Below are 12,999 nucleotides of genomic sequence, written 5' to 3' on the forward strand. Positions count from 1 at the left end.
CAGTTAAGGAGAGAAGCATTCCACTCCCTGGAGCTGTATGTCACAAAGAGGTTGGGAATGCCCCCACTGCAACCTCTACCACTTATTGGGCCAGGAGGCGGGTGTGGTGGTCAGAGTTTTGAGCGGGCTTTGGCAAAACTGGGATTCCACCAAACCCAGGCTCATCTGTGCAGGACCAGCAGCCACATGGTCAGGATGAGATGTGGCCAGTGGTCCTGCATTGTACGTGATGACATAGGAGTGCCCATCCAAATTCCAGTGTTTGAGAGAAAAGAACACAGACTGCCTGTTGTGGCTGCTAGTACTGCCCAGCCTTCTTCCCGTCTGAGTGCTGTTGTACAGGTGGTGACAGCAGGGCCAGAGTCACCTTCAACAGGTGAGGTGGCGGAAACACTTTCATCGCATGAGGGAGGCAGAGACATAATAAGAAGGTTGCAGATCATTCAACCCCTCAGCTGGAATTGGGTCTTCATTTCCTCCATAAAAAATCATTTTTACTTTTTAATTTGTTTCCCACAATCTGAAGACAGTTTCCTTCCGGGCTTCCCTCTGCAGGCTTATATTCAGATTCGGCTGTGCTTTCCTTCGGTGAGCAGGCGGTGTATGTGCATCGAAGGGTAAAGCTATTCTAGATGAAATAACCCCCAGCACTCTTTGCAGCCGTCGTCATCGATTGAGGAGAGGAGAGGGGGCTCGGAGTTGCTTGCAGGCAGTAATAAGTGTGTAGCGGTTCCTTCCCGCTGGCTGGAGACAGCTGTGTAATTTCATCACGAAGTACCTGCAGAAACACAAACTCCACCGGTCTCTTCATTCAGAATTGCTGACATTTTTTTTTTTTTTACTGTCAGCAGAACAACGCAATCTGCTGGCCGATTAACTCCACACACACTTCTTTAACCCTTGACTGGCCTTATACATTTTTTATTCTTGTTGAGATCGCTCAGAAATGGATTTTGGGTTGTGATTAGTTTTAGATTGGGGAAGGATCAGAACCTCTGTTGGGTTTTTACTGCTTTTTAGGGCTCCTTTAGAAAGGATTCCCTTAACTTACTGTTGTGGTGACAAGGTGTGCTTGTTGCAGACATTAAACCCTCAGATTTTTTAACATAAACCAATACTGTAATGTGTGCCTTATGTTTAACCACTTGCCATCCGCCCGTTGTAAAAAAACGGACGCCACTGCAGCATTGGTGGGTTGCCGTCTCCAGACGGCATTTTTTTTCTGCGGGCGCGCACATCACATATAAAAAAAGTTAAAAAAAACCCCACAAAATGTTTAACTCCCCCCCACCCCCACGTTTACGCAGATATAAACGTAAATACGCGTCCGGTGCACCAGCGCGCAAAAACGACAATTGCGCTACACACGTTACATATCGCCGCGAACGTCGCAGTGAGAGCAATCATTTTAGGGCCATCAATCACTGATAACACTAAACTGATGAGCGGTAACAGCTTTTAAAGCGTCGCCTATGGCCAATTTTGGGTATTATAGTTTTTTGAGGTTTCGCATGCGCACGCAATTTAAAGGTTTGACATGTTTGGTGTCTTTTTACCCGACGTGACCCCATCTTTTATATTTTACCAAAATGTTTTATCATTTAATATAGGGGAAACAGTTTTTTTTTTTTTTTAAATTTCGGTAATTTTTCCTTAATATAGTAAAAAATAAAACCCCAGTGGTGATTAAATACCACCAAAAGAAAGCTCTGTCTGTCCCTAAAAAATGGTATAAAATTAATTTCAGTACAGCGCTGCATGACGGAATAAATGTCAGTCAAAGTACCGCAGCGCTGAATACTGAAAAATGGCCTGGATGGGAAGGGGGTTTAACACCGCGGATGTCAACTGGTTAAAAATGCTACTTAGAGTTTGGATCGCTTTTACTTGGGTTAGGGTTTTAAGGGTTAAAATGTCTTCTTGCGTCGACCCCTTTTAAATGTTAAGAGGGGCTGTGAGGGGTCTTGTCCATTCAGAGGTGACTTGTCTATTGTATGGTAATGAAGCTTATCAGATAAACACAATCCTCAAATTTCAGTCCCAAGACAGTCCCACTGTGAAAGGGCTCAGAAAAACCTGGAATCAGCCATCTTCCCTGATTTAACAAAACATCTAGAATAGGGCTGCAACCAACTGATCGATTAATTGATTATGAGAATGGTTGTCAACTATTCTCATTATCGATTAGTTGGTTGGATCCTGTAGCTCTCTCCTCCATGCTGGAAGGAGGGTACAGTAAGCAGTGGGTGGGTGCAATAGCCAGCCTGCTATTGGCTATTGCAATTTGAAATGGCCAATAGCAGGCTGGCTATTGCACCCGCCCACTAACTGCTGTATTTACATTCAGCTGCCGTCTGCGGAATCTTGCCACTGGCAGCTGTCATTCCGTAGCTGAAACTTTTCAAGCGCCATGTGATTACAATACAGTTATAAAAAAAAAAATTACAAAAGGTGGGAAAAGTCATTTTCCATTTCGACCTGACAAATTCTGCTGCTGGAGGTGCATAGCTGCGTCATTTATTTTAATGGTCAAGCAAAACAAACGACAAACGCACTCAACAATTTGTTACCAGTTATACAGTAAGGTGCACACGAAATTTATTTTAATGGCACATCAAAAGCGCTTTCCCCCCCTCATTGTAACTGTCCGCACTGGAACACGGGGTACCGCAATGCTGTACGTTCCAGTGCAGTGCGATTGCAAAAAATTGTGCATGCAGTTTTATTCTGAAAATATATGTGAAAATCAAGGCGCCAAAACACAGTAACTGCTCCTGAAAATGGTCTTCCAAGGTATATACAGGGGGGCAGCTCCTCACAGTCAAGGAAAACCGAAAATCTGATGAGGACAAAGCAAAAGGAGCGCCTCCATAGTGTAAAATGGATTTATTAAGTATAAAACACACAGCTAAAAAGGTACTTACAAACCAGCTTGTATAAACAAGCAGAAAGCGATATAATCTTAGGAGACCATCAAGATGAATACACAAAAAAAGGGTGAGGGAAAGGAAGTGCTAGTACTAAGCCGAAGCGTTTCTGAGGACAAACCTCTTTTCATCAGAGGGGTTCTGATGAAAAGAGGTTTGTCCTCAGAAACGCGTCAACTGGAGGGTCAGCGTGCAGATGGCTTCGGCTTAATACCAGCACTTCCTTTCCCTCACCCTTTTTTTGTGTATTCATCTTGATGGTCGCCTAAGATTATATCGCTTTCTGCTCGTTTATACAAGCTGGTTTGTAAGTACCTTTTCAGCTGTGTTTTATCCTTAATAAATCAATTTTACACTATGGAGGTGCTCCTTTTGCTTTGTCCTCATCAGTTTTATTCTGAAGTAAACTTTATGTTTGTAACACTGCATTTGTGTATTATATTTTAAATTAAGAATGGTATTCATTTAATTTTTGTATCCGATTAATCAAAAAAAATAATCGGCCAACTAATCGAATATGAAAAAAATCATGATTTGCAGCCCTAATCTAAAAGGTAAGACATTTTTTGCAAAAGTTATTTTTCAGTATGCTGTGTGAATGGGAACACATAACGAACATATGGAGGGGTTTACCTAAATTTGACTGCAAAAGTGGAAATACACTTTAAAGAACCCTGGATAGCAGAAGAAAGATGGTCGCCTAAGATTATATCGCTTTCTGCTCGTTTATACAAGCTGGTTTGTAAGTACCTTTTCAGCTGTGTTTTATCCTTAATAAATCAATTTTACACTATGGAGGTGCTCCTTTTGCTTTGTCCTCATCAGTTTTATTCTGAAGTAAACTTTATGTTTGTAACACTGCATTTGTGTATTATATTTTAAATTAAGAATGGTATTCATTTAATTTTTGTATCCGATTAATCAAAAAAAATAATCGGCCAACTAATCGAATATGAAAAAAATCATGATTTGCAGCCCTAATCTAAAAGGTAAGACATTTTTTGCAAAAGTTATTTTTCAGTATGCTGTGTGAATGGGAACACATAACGAACATATGGAGGGGTTTACCTAAATTTGACTGCAAAAGTGGAAATACACTTTAAAGAACCCTGGATAGCAGAAGAAACCTGGCAGGGGTTCTACTTCCTACATCCAGAACATTAAAAAATTAACTTTGGCTGGATATAAATGGTAACTCATTATTCCACAATTTTTGACAGCTATGACACCATAAAGCCATTCAGCGCAATAATGCGCTTGGTAAATATTTATTAGCTGTCCTGTTCTGTTACGACTGAACAGCCTTCTGAAATACGCCTTGTTCCCGATGGAAACCATTGAAATATTGCTGGGAGCTGCATTGTCACAAGTGATCTATGGCTGGCAGTGAAACATTCACATAAAGGCAGCAATCTGATTGGTTGTTAAAAGTAGCATTATACTTTTGCTGCCGTTTCTCTGAGTCGCTGTATTCCGTCAGCAGGCATCTTTATTGGTCCCATAGACTGGCAAACCGCATCCACAAGTTTTTGTTTTTTGAATCTCATTGAACTGCGGTCAGGTTCTTAATGAAATCCGTAAATCTGTATGTAACGCTAATTTTCTGCCTCTGTCCCTTTCTATTTTGTTTTCTTGTGACAGTGATAACTTGCTGAGGAGGGCAGCCTGCCAAGAAGCGCAGGTAAGTTTTGCTGCCTCTGACAATTCTGTTCAAGACCGTTTCTATCATATTTACAGTGCCTTGACAGTACAGCTTAGCTTTATAACAACCTTCCTTCTCTTCACACACCTTTTCTGCCATTTTCCCTGTGCTGCAAGGTTTGTTAAAGGGGACCTATTCCTGGGGAAGGCTGGGAACTTTTGGCCTGGGAGGCTAGTACAGCCAACTGGCCATTTCATGGCAGCACCAGTTTTCTTTTTCACTGCAAAAACACACACACACCTCGGTTAACGAACGGTTCTGTTCGCGAACAATTCAGTTTGACGAACACAACCGCAGCCATCCTCCCTGCTCTAACACATGGTCCTTGCTTCCTCTAGTCGAGATTGCGGTCTGATCTTAGTTTGATTCGGTTCGCGACCAGAATTGTGGAATGAACACAAGAAAGTTCTATGCAAGCTAAACAAAGGTCTGACACTAGCCCACACCAGAGCTTAGACGGGATAGTTCAGCAGTAGTGACGAGGATGGGCTTGGTGTGAACACATGACCGTTTAAATCTGTGACTACCACCCCCTCCTCCTGACTCAATTGGTTGCGGAGAGGTGAATTCCACGCCCTGCAGCTATTCGTCACAAAGGGGCAGAGGTTGCCCCCACTGCAACTGCTGCCACTGATTGAGTTGGGAGGTGGTGGTCACAGTTTTGAGCGGGCTTGGGTGAACTCAGCAAGCTGGGTTTACACCAAGAGCAGCCTCATTTTTATTCAGCAGTAAGGCAACAAAGAAGCATGATTGGATGAGTAGATAGCCTGGAGGGGCGGTCTGCAGACACTGTCACTTTATCCTGATTGGTCAAGGTATCAGTGTTAAAGTTGGAAACACTGGGTTTGTTTTCCGTGCTTCCCTGCATAGTGAGTCATTGATATGGAACAAGTATGTGTATCTCATGTCCATACAGTTTAGTGGAAACATCACTGTTCTAGGGTTGAGAGGTCTGGGCCGGTTCCAATTAAAGGGCGAGTACATTTAAACTGTGCCTAAAACGTGTGCGCAAACGTAGTGGGTAAGGTAAGCTTTCTGCTTGGATCTTTTAGTAACGATGAGGCTTTTAGTGCATTTTACATTGGAAATAATAGCATTTTGTATAGGGATGCACCGATCTATCGGCCGCCGAAGCATATCTGCCGAAAATGGCACTTTTGGCATAATGCTGAAAGTGCCATTTTCTGGCCGATACAGTGGCGCATCCGTGATTTCTCTCCTCCCCGCTGGGCGCTGCTCTGTGTCCCAACGGGGAGGAGAGGAACTGTTGCATACGACTGAGGACTACAGGAGGAGAGCGCTGTGAGCGGCCGGCATCTCTCCTCCCACACTGCTCAGCCCCCTGTCGCAGATCAGAGGAGAGCAGTGTGGGCGGAGACAGACAGCCCTGTCACAGGAGGATGAGCTCCGCTCGCTCAGCCTCCTGTGACAGCTGTCAGGAAGGAGAGCGAGGTACAAACACTCAGTGGTCAGTGATCGCTGAGTGTTTGTAAATAATTGAGGACAGAGTATGTTGACTATATCCTCAATTATGAATGAATGGAAAGTGATATACATCACCTCCTGTTCATTCATGATTGTGGTTATAGTAAACACACTGTCATGTTGTCATGTTATGAATAAACAGGAACACTCAGTATAGAGGTTTCCTGTTCATTGATAACAGGGGCTGCAGAAAAAGAGCTTGAGAACTCAAGCTCTTTTTCTATTTTAAAAGGGAAATATCAGGAGTCTGTTTTAGACCCCTAATATTTCCCCCGAAGCCCCTAAAAGTAAAGTAAACAATACAAATATTTAATAAAAAATTAAGAAATAAAACATTACAAAGTTTATAAAAAATAAATATAAATAAAATATTTTTAAAAAAATGTAAAAAGTTAAAATAAAAAACATTTTCGGTTTCGGCCTGACATTTTTTTTTAAATTTCAGTTTCGTTTCGGTTTTGAAATTTGAATTTCGGTGCACCTCTTATTTTGTATAAGAGACCTGAAGGAAATTGCAGGCTGGGATTTTGGACTAACCTGGATGCGTATTTTCTCAGCAACTCACTAGTGGAGTATGTTGTTACAAGACTATACCACATGTATATGTTGGGGGAGGGGCGGTGTATTATGTTAACCTTACCAGTCTTCCTCTCCATTAGGTTTTTGGAAACCAGCTGATACATCCTAACACAGCAGTGAAAAAAGCAACAGTATTCATAAATCCAGCAGCCTGCAAAGGGTAAGGGAACCAATGTTCTGTAAGAATGGGTATGTGGTGTATGTGCAAAAATGGAATGATAATTCTCCCTGTAGGCACAAGGTGGTTGAGCGTCATCTGCTGGTTTATAGTAATGCTGTCCCACCCAAGTGATACCCCAAAGCTTTAGTCGCACCCTTTTGGCTGCAGTTTTGGCTCCTAATGCTTTCACACCAGGCCATGTTTCCTCATCTACAATATGCTAGTGATTCTGCAACCCTTAAAGGACTGTCACAGGTCGGCTCAGTAAATCGGGAGGTGAGCGAACACATACTGGCGTTCGCTCACCTCTCGATCCAGTCACGGCTCTCTGCCGTGACAGGGGAGGGGCTGGATTCCCCCCTCCCCGCTTCAATCTGCCAGCGCTGACTGGCTGAACGGACGGGGAGGGGGCGGGTACAGCTGGCTCTGCCTTTAGATAGGCAGAGCCAGCTGTCAGTCACGCAGCTGGGCGGATCCCGGCACAATTGTCGGGATCCGCTTCAGCTGCGGCGTCTCAGTATACCGCGAGCTGCAGCTCGCGGTATACTGAGCCTAGGGTGACGGTAGGATGCTAGTTTGTGTCCTCCCGTTACCCTAAGGAGAACTATGGGGAAAAGCCTTAACCCCATAGTTCTCCTTTAAGTGCTGTCTCCCCAATCACACTTTAGTGCCGGTTCGCGGTTCGTCCAGTGACTCTTCAGCCCCCATATTGTTCCCCTCAGTACCTTTCAGACCCTATCCTCTTCTCACCAATGCTATTCAGCCCCCCCCCAATACCTCAGACCCTATGTTCCTTTAAGTCACTGCGCTTTGTCCATCAGACAATTATTCAGATACCATTTCTTCAGAGATGAGCTTTGTTTGTGGGTGCAATAGTTGTGTTCGGTCCCCAAGCAGGCATCCTAAAGGCAACTATGGTGGTAGCATTTACAAGCCTCCTGCCTTATAAGCACCAGGGAATGTGGTTTGAGAGTGACCTGCATGTCTTCCTATTCTCATATCCAGCATCGAATGCACAGTGTCAGTAAATGCAGAGCATTACCCAACAGGGAGTGCAGCAACTAGACTGGAATAAACACTTCCTCGCTGGTTTATAAGCGGGCAGACCCACAAAGCAGGTCAAGCATCGTCTGTGTAATCGATCTGTGTAATTAGAAAACGCAATCACCTTTAAAGCATTAGTTCAATCGATTTGCGTCCTGCTGATCGTTCCTTGCTGGCAGGCAGATTTGAAGAATATCCTACATTGATTATGGATTGATCCATAATCACAGCCAGAGAATGAGTCAGCGTTCCCGCTCTCAGGACCGCCACTCTCAGTTCTTTACATAAAGATGTACATTTTGGTCATTATTTCAAACACTCTTTTTGGGGCACCGTGATTTAAGAGCCATGATTATGGACAAAGAAAGCTTCGGCAAGCAATTGGAAGGCTGAAACACATATTTTTTTAGATCTGCCAAAAGAGTTGTTAAAGCATTTCTAAACCCTAGAACAAAATTGTAATATTTTGCAGCTTTTCAGTCCATAAATATATCTTTCAGTGTTTCTTTTCCTTTATTTTCACCTGATGATCCTGCCAGTAACACTCTTCTGTCCTAGGGTGACAACTCGCTGCACTGAATCTATGGAGGAGCAGCGTTGTCACACTAGGACAGGACTACGGAACACCCTCTCATCCTGTCTATGAGTGAGAGTGGAGGAGCAATGATAAATGATAGCATTGTGCCACAGGCAGATAGCACAGGAGATTATCAGATCGGAAGCAGTTCTCAAAAAGATATAACAAAATGCTTTCAGTGGTATATTTAACAGACCAAAAGAAAGAGAGTGAGAGAAGTTAATTGTTAGGGTTTACATACCCTTCAAGTAATACATGAAATTTGAGATTTACTACCCTCTGCTGTGCTGCATAGCAAAAGAGGAGTGATGCCACCTTTGAGAGCCTCCAGTAATGCGTGCTTAGCATCAATGCATGGAGGGGACAAGCCACAAATTATTCTAGGTGGTTGGTTCAGGAGGCCAGGTAATCTGCATATTAGTAGCCATCCCTGCTTCAAAGAATGAGACACAATTGGTAATCAGTTATAGGTTAAGATGTACACTGCACTGCCATTAGAAACTGTAGAAACAGCTAGCAGTAGATATATGCAAAAACACCTGAGGGTTTAATAACCCTTTAACTCCCTGATATGGGTGATGTAACAGGGAGTTAGGGTAAATCTCTCCAAAGTAAGGTGAAACTCTTTTAGGGCTAGTTTACATCAGCCCCCAGAGGGGGCGTGGCGGTGCATTGAAGTCCCGCAGACACGCCCTTCGGCCGCAGTGCAATCAACCGCATCGGAACGCATGGCACATCAGTGCCTGCATTCTGGTCCGATGCAGTCAGAACAATTGCTGCATGCACAATTTTTTCTGACCGCGCTGGACCGGAACGCAGGCATTGATGTGCCATAGGTTCCAGTGCGTGCGATCGCACTGCAGCTGTATGCCGTGGCTGCTGTGCCATTGACTTCATTGCACCGCCACGCCCCCTCCCGCCCCAAAACAAAGTGAGCCAGCCAGGATGCGATCCAGTGCATTCCGGCACGGAATCGGGCCGGAAAGAAGTGGGGCTGGTGTGAACTAGCCCTAAGATAGTTGTTCCCAGATCAGGTGCCCCCATTGAAACATTTCTTCTCACCTCCTGTTCTGTTGACTGCTGCAAAAGTTTGGATTTCCCATTACATCCCATGTCATAGTGACAGTGATCACCAGGATAGTTAGAGAGGGTGAATCCTCCACTGACTGCAATAAAAATCTGACAGGGGATTCAGCACTGCTTGAGTCTATCACAAATACAAATGTTTTGACTTTAGACACACTTTACTATTCAGTCTTACCTCTGACTGTGCACTGTATTTTTCGGGCACTGACTGATATACATATTCTTCATTAGAAAGGCCAGGACTCTGTTTGAGAAGAATGCAGCCCCGATTCTTCATCTCGCTGGAGTAGATGTCACCATAGTCAAGGCAAGTTTTGATTTTATTTAGTAAATAGATGTGTAATAATGTTTTTATGCTTTTTGTATGTCTCATGAACAGCTTATAAGAAGCATGACTTGGGAGAAATGCACGATATGGACAAAATAGAAATCTGACTATCACGCTTACCTTGATGGTCATAAGTATGTGGATGACCATCCAAACGATTGAGTACAGGTGTTTTCAGTGAAGGGAATTGTTATTGTTACAGCGTACTAAGACATTTTAGACAATTGTACACCTCCAGCCTTGTGACAACAGCTTGGGGAAGGCGTTTTTTGCTACAGCATGACCGTGCTCCTGTGCAAAACGCCAGCTTCACACTGACTGATCAGCTCCACAAGGTTGGAAGTGCACAGTTGTCTATCATGTCTTTGTTCACTGTAAACACCCGAACTCAATAATTTGGAGGGCTGTCCACATACTTATGGCCGTACTGTGTAAATCTTTTCAACTGATGGAAGCCATAGTGAGAAAAAAGATTCATTTTACATCAGTTATCCATTTGCAATTGTTATCTGAACCTTTAAATGACACTAAACTCGGGAGTTAAAGTGACATTAAACCCTCAGATTTTTTAACATAAACCAATACTGTAATGTGTGCCTTACTGTAATCCATGGTAGTTTCCCTTCTCTTTGCAGCTCTTCCTTTTAAATCCTCATGTCTTCTCATGCTTGGGGAGAACTTCCCTTTGCAGCTGACTGCCTCTTCCTGTAGTGCTGGCTCAGGTTGCAAACCTACACACAGACACCATGTAGCCATTTCAGAGACAAGGCAGTCTGCTGCAAAACCGAAGTTCTGCCCAGCATGAGAACAGATACAGATTTAAAAGGAAGAGCAGCAAAGAGAAGGGAAACTACCATGGATTACAGTAAGGCACACATTACAGTATTGTTTTATGTTAAAAAATCTGAGGGTTTATTGTCACTTTAAATCTTAAAAATGCATGGGACCTTGGGGAAGAAAAGTAGCCCCCCTCCAGAAGGAAGGACAGTGTCAGTATGAATTCAGAGATGATTTGAGGATCTACAGCCGAGTGATACACAAATAAGATACATTTTTGTTAATAGTTAAGGGACTTGAATGCATTTTTAAGATTTCATTTCTGAGTTCAGTGTCACTTTAACATGCCTGTAGTCTAATGGTTATGTCTGTCCTCGATCAGCTCTTCTCTCTGGCAGATTTTGAGTTTTGAAACCATAAAAGTAATTTCCATTCGGATGAATTACTGGTCTGTGAGCATTCACAGACCAGTAACCAGCAGATTTATATGTTTTCCTGAGCCGCTCACGGGAATGCTGCGGGGAACTATTTCCATATTTATATGTAAAGAGGGAAACTCGTATATGATGCCCGCAGTCATTCATTTCAACTTCTTGAATAGCATATAGAAAAAAACAGCTGTTTATTCAATTCTATTCCTTAGCATGCCAAAAATTGAAAAGAAGGCCTTGAAGGAAAAATATTTTTTTATGTAACATACGGTACATAATTGCTCTAAAAGCCTTTATGTAGTTTATTTTTAATTTCCATTTCGTCCTATGGCCAGCCATGACTGATATAACATTCAAAAATTCAGATATCTTTTCCTTACAACCATGCAAACAGTGTCCAAGTGGTAGTGAGGAAGTGCTAAGAATTCTTATCTGCCTTTTCCTGTCAAGGCTCGCTGCCTCTCCAGGAGGTCTTCATATGCAACCTGGGCATAGAACTTGGCATCCCTGTTTTTTCCTTTTAATCTACGGAATTTTGGCCAAATTACAGGATTCAGATGGCATTTTTTCAGTGGGTGGCCCTGCCAGCTCATCAAAAGTCAATTACTTAATAGTCTTTTGCCAGCGGGGATGGGCCATAAATTTGCGGCTGAACAGTGACTGTCAGCGGCAGTCACTGTTCAGGTATTTTAGCAGCCTGGATCTGCCTGAATTGCATAGAAAAGCACAGAGATCCAGTGATGATGCCATTCGGTCTAAACAGGGTATATAATTAAAACAGGTTTTATTAAAATTTCATTAGCATGTTAAAAAGGGGGTGAAGGGGGATGAAGGAACCGGGGACAGCTAAATATAAGCAGATTAAACTTCAGCTTTAAGCACTTGATAATAAGCTGTGCGAATCCTTTCAAACAGCTGATGCTTTAAAAAGGATTAAAATTGCAGCGCCAAGTGTCTTTTGTGTTCAGTAGTGCCGACCCTCACCTGGGTACGTATTTTTTTTTTGCTTAAGCCCCCTTGATTGCCAGCCTTTTTGTAGGTCACTGCAGCATCTACGGACTTCGCTTTTCAAGTCACCAAAGAAAATTGCAAGATGAAGGCTGGGAGAGGAGGTGGAATTGAAAATGCAATCAAGTGTTGCGGATTAATTAGAGCAGTTTGGAGCAGCCTCCCCCCTCCAAAATTAGAAGATGCTTTCTGTGCGGCTGCTGTGAATGTTAAGCAGAGAAGGCTGCAGAGTGGGAAGAGAATGGGCATGTTTAACCGTGTCTAGCCTGCTTCATAGTATGCTGATCAGTGGGACCATGTGTCAGTAATTACACATGACCACCAGACCTCTTTCAGGGGCCAAAGCTGAATGTAATGCTGGGCACACACCTTACAAACATCGCAAGACTTTTGGTTGTAAGGTACTTAAAAAAACGTACGATCTGCCTATCTTGGACAGGCAGATCGTACTTGCGATGATCGCAAGCCGCCCCCCCCCTCCCCCCCCTGAGGGGGGGGCTTACCGAACGGGCAGTGTGCGCTTGCGCACACCGGCCCGTCCGGCTTTTATAGTACGAACATGCTACACACCCGCCGAACATTGTACGATGCTCGGCGGTTTTTCGAACATGTTCGTAAGTTAAAAGTCGTGCGACCTTACAGTTGTAGAGGTCGCACGTCTTCCACACACCTTACGATAATCGTACGATCGCGGGATTTCCCGCGATTATCATACGATTATTGCAAGGTGTGTGGGGACCTTAAGGCAAATAAAGATTTAAATGACTCTGCCGCACAGCACAACCCTGTCTGGCAGGGAGGAAGACACGATTTTCTCTGTTGCAGTTAAGTGACACTTACAAGCCTTGTACCTCCCCTACCCTGTTACTGGACAGTTAAGGGAGAAGCAGCAGAC

The 12,999-nt window shown here is 43.5% G+C and overlaps 1 protein-coding gene across 1 annotated transcript in view; it reads left to right on the top strand.

Moving 5' to 3' along the window:
• AGK (acylglycerol kinase) overlaps positions 1 to 12,999 on the top strand; it is a 56,227-nt gene that overhangs the window by 7,588 nt on the left and 35,640 nt on the right. The window contains exons 3-5 of the mRNA XM_018563945.1: positions 4,569 to 4,608; positions 6,774 to 6,853; positions 9,792 to 9,867. Of these exons, the coding sequence (XP_018419447.1) occupies positions 4,569 to 4,608; positions 6,774 to 6,853; positions 9,792 to 9,867 (196 nt within the window). The remainder of the gene's footprint in view (positions 1 to 4,568; positions 4,609 to 6,773; positions 6,854 to 9,791; positions 9,868 to 12,999) is intronic.

The sequence above is a fragment of the Nanorana parkeri genome, unplaced genomic scaffold (assembly GCF_000935625.1).
Source record: "Nanorana parkeri isolate BGI_ZX_2015 unplaced genomic scaffold, ASM93562v1 scaffold712, whole genome shotgun sequence".
NCBI classification, from domain to species: domain Eukaryota; kingdom Metazoa; phylum Chordata; class Amphibia; order Anura; family Dicroglossidae; genus Nanorana; species Nanorana parkeri.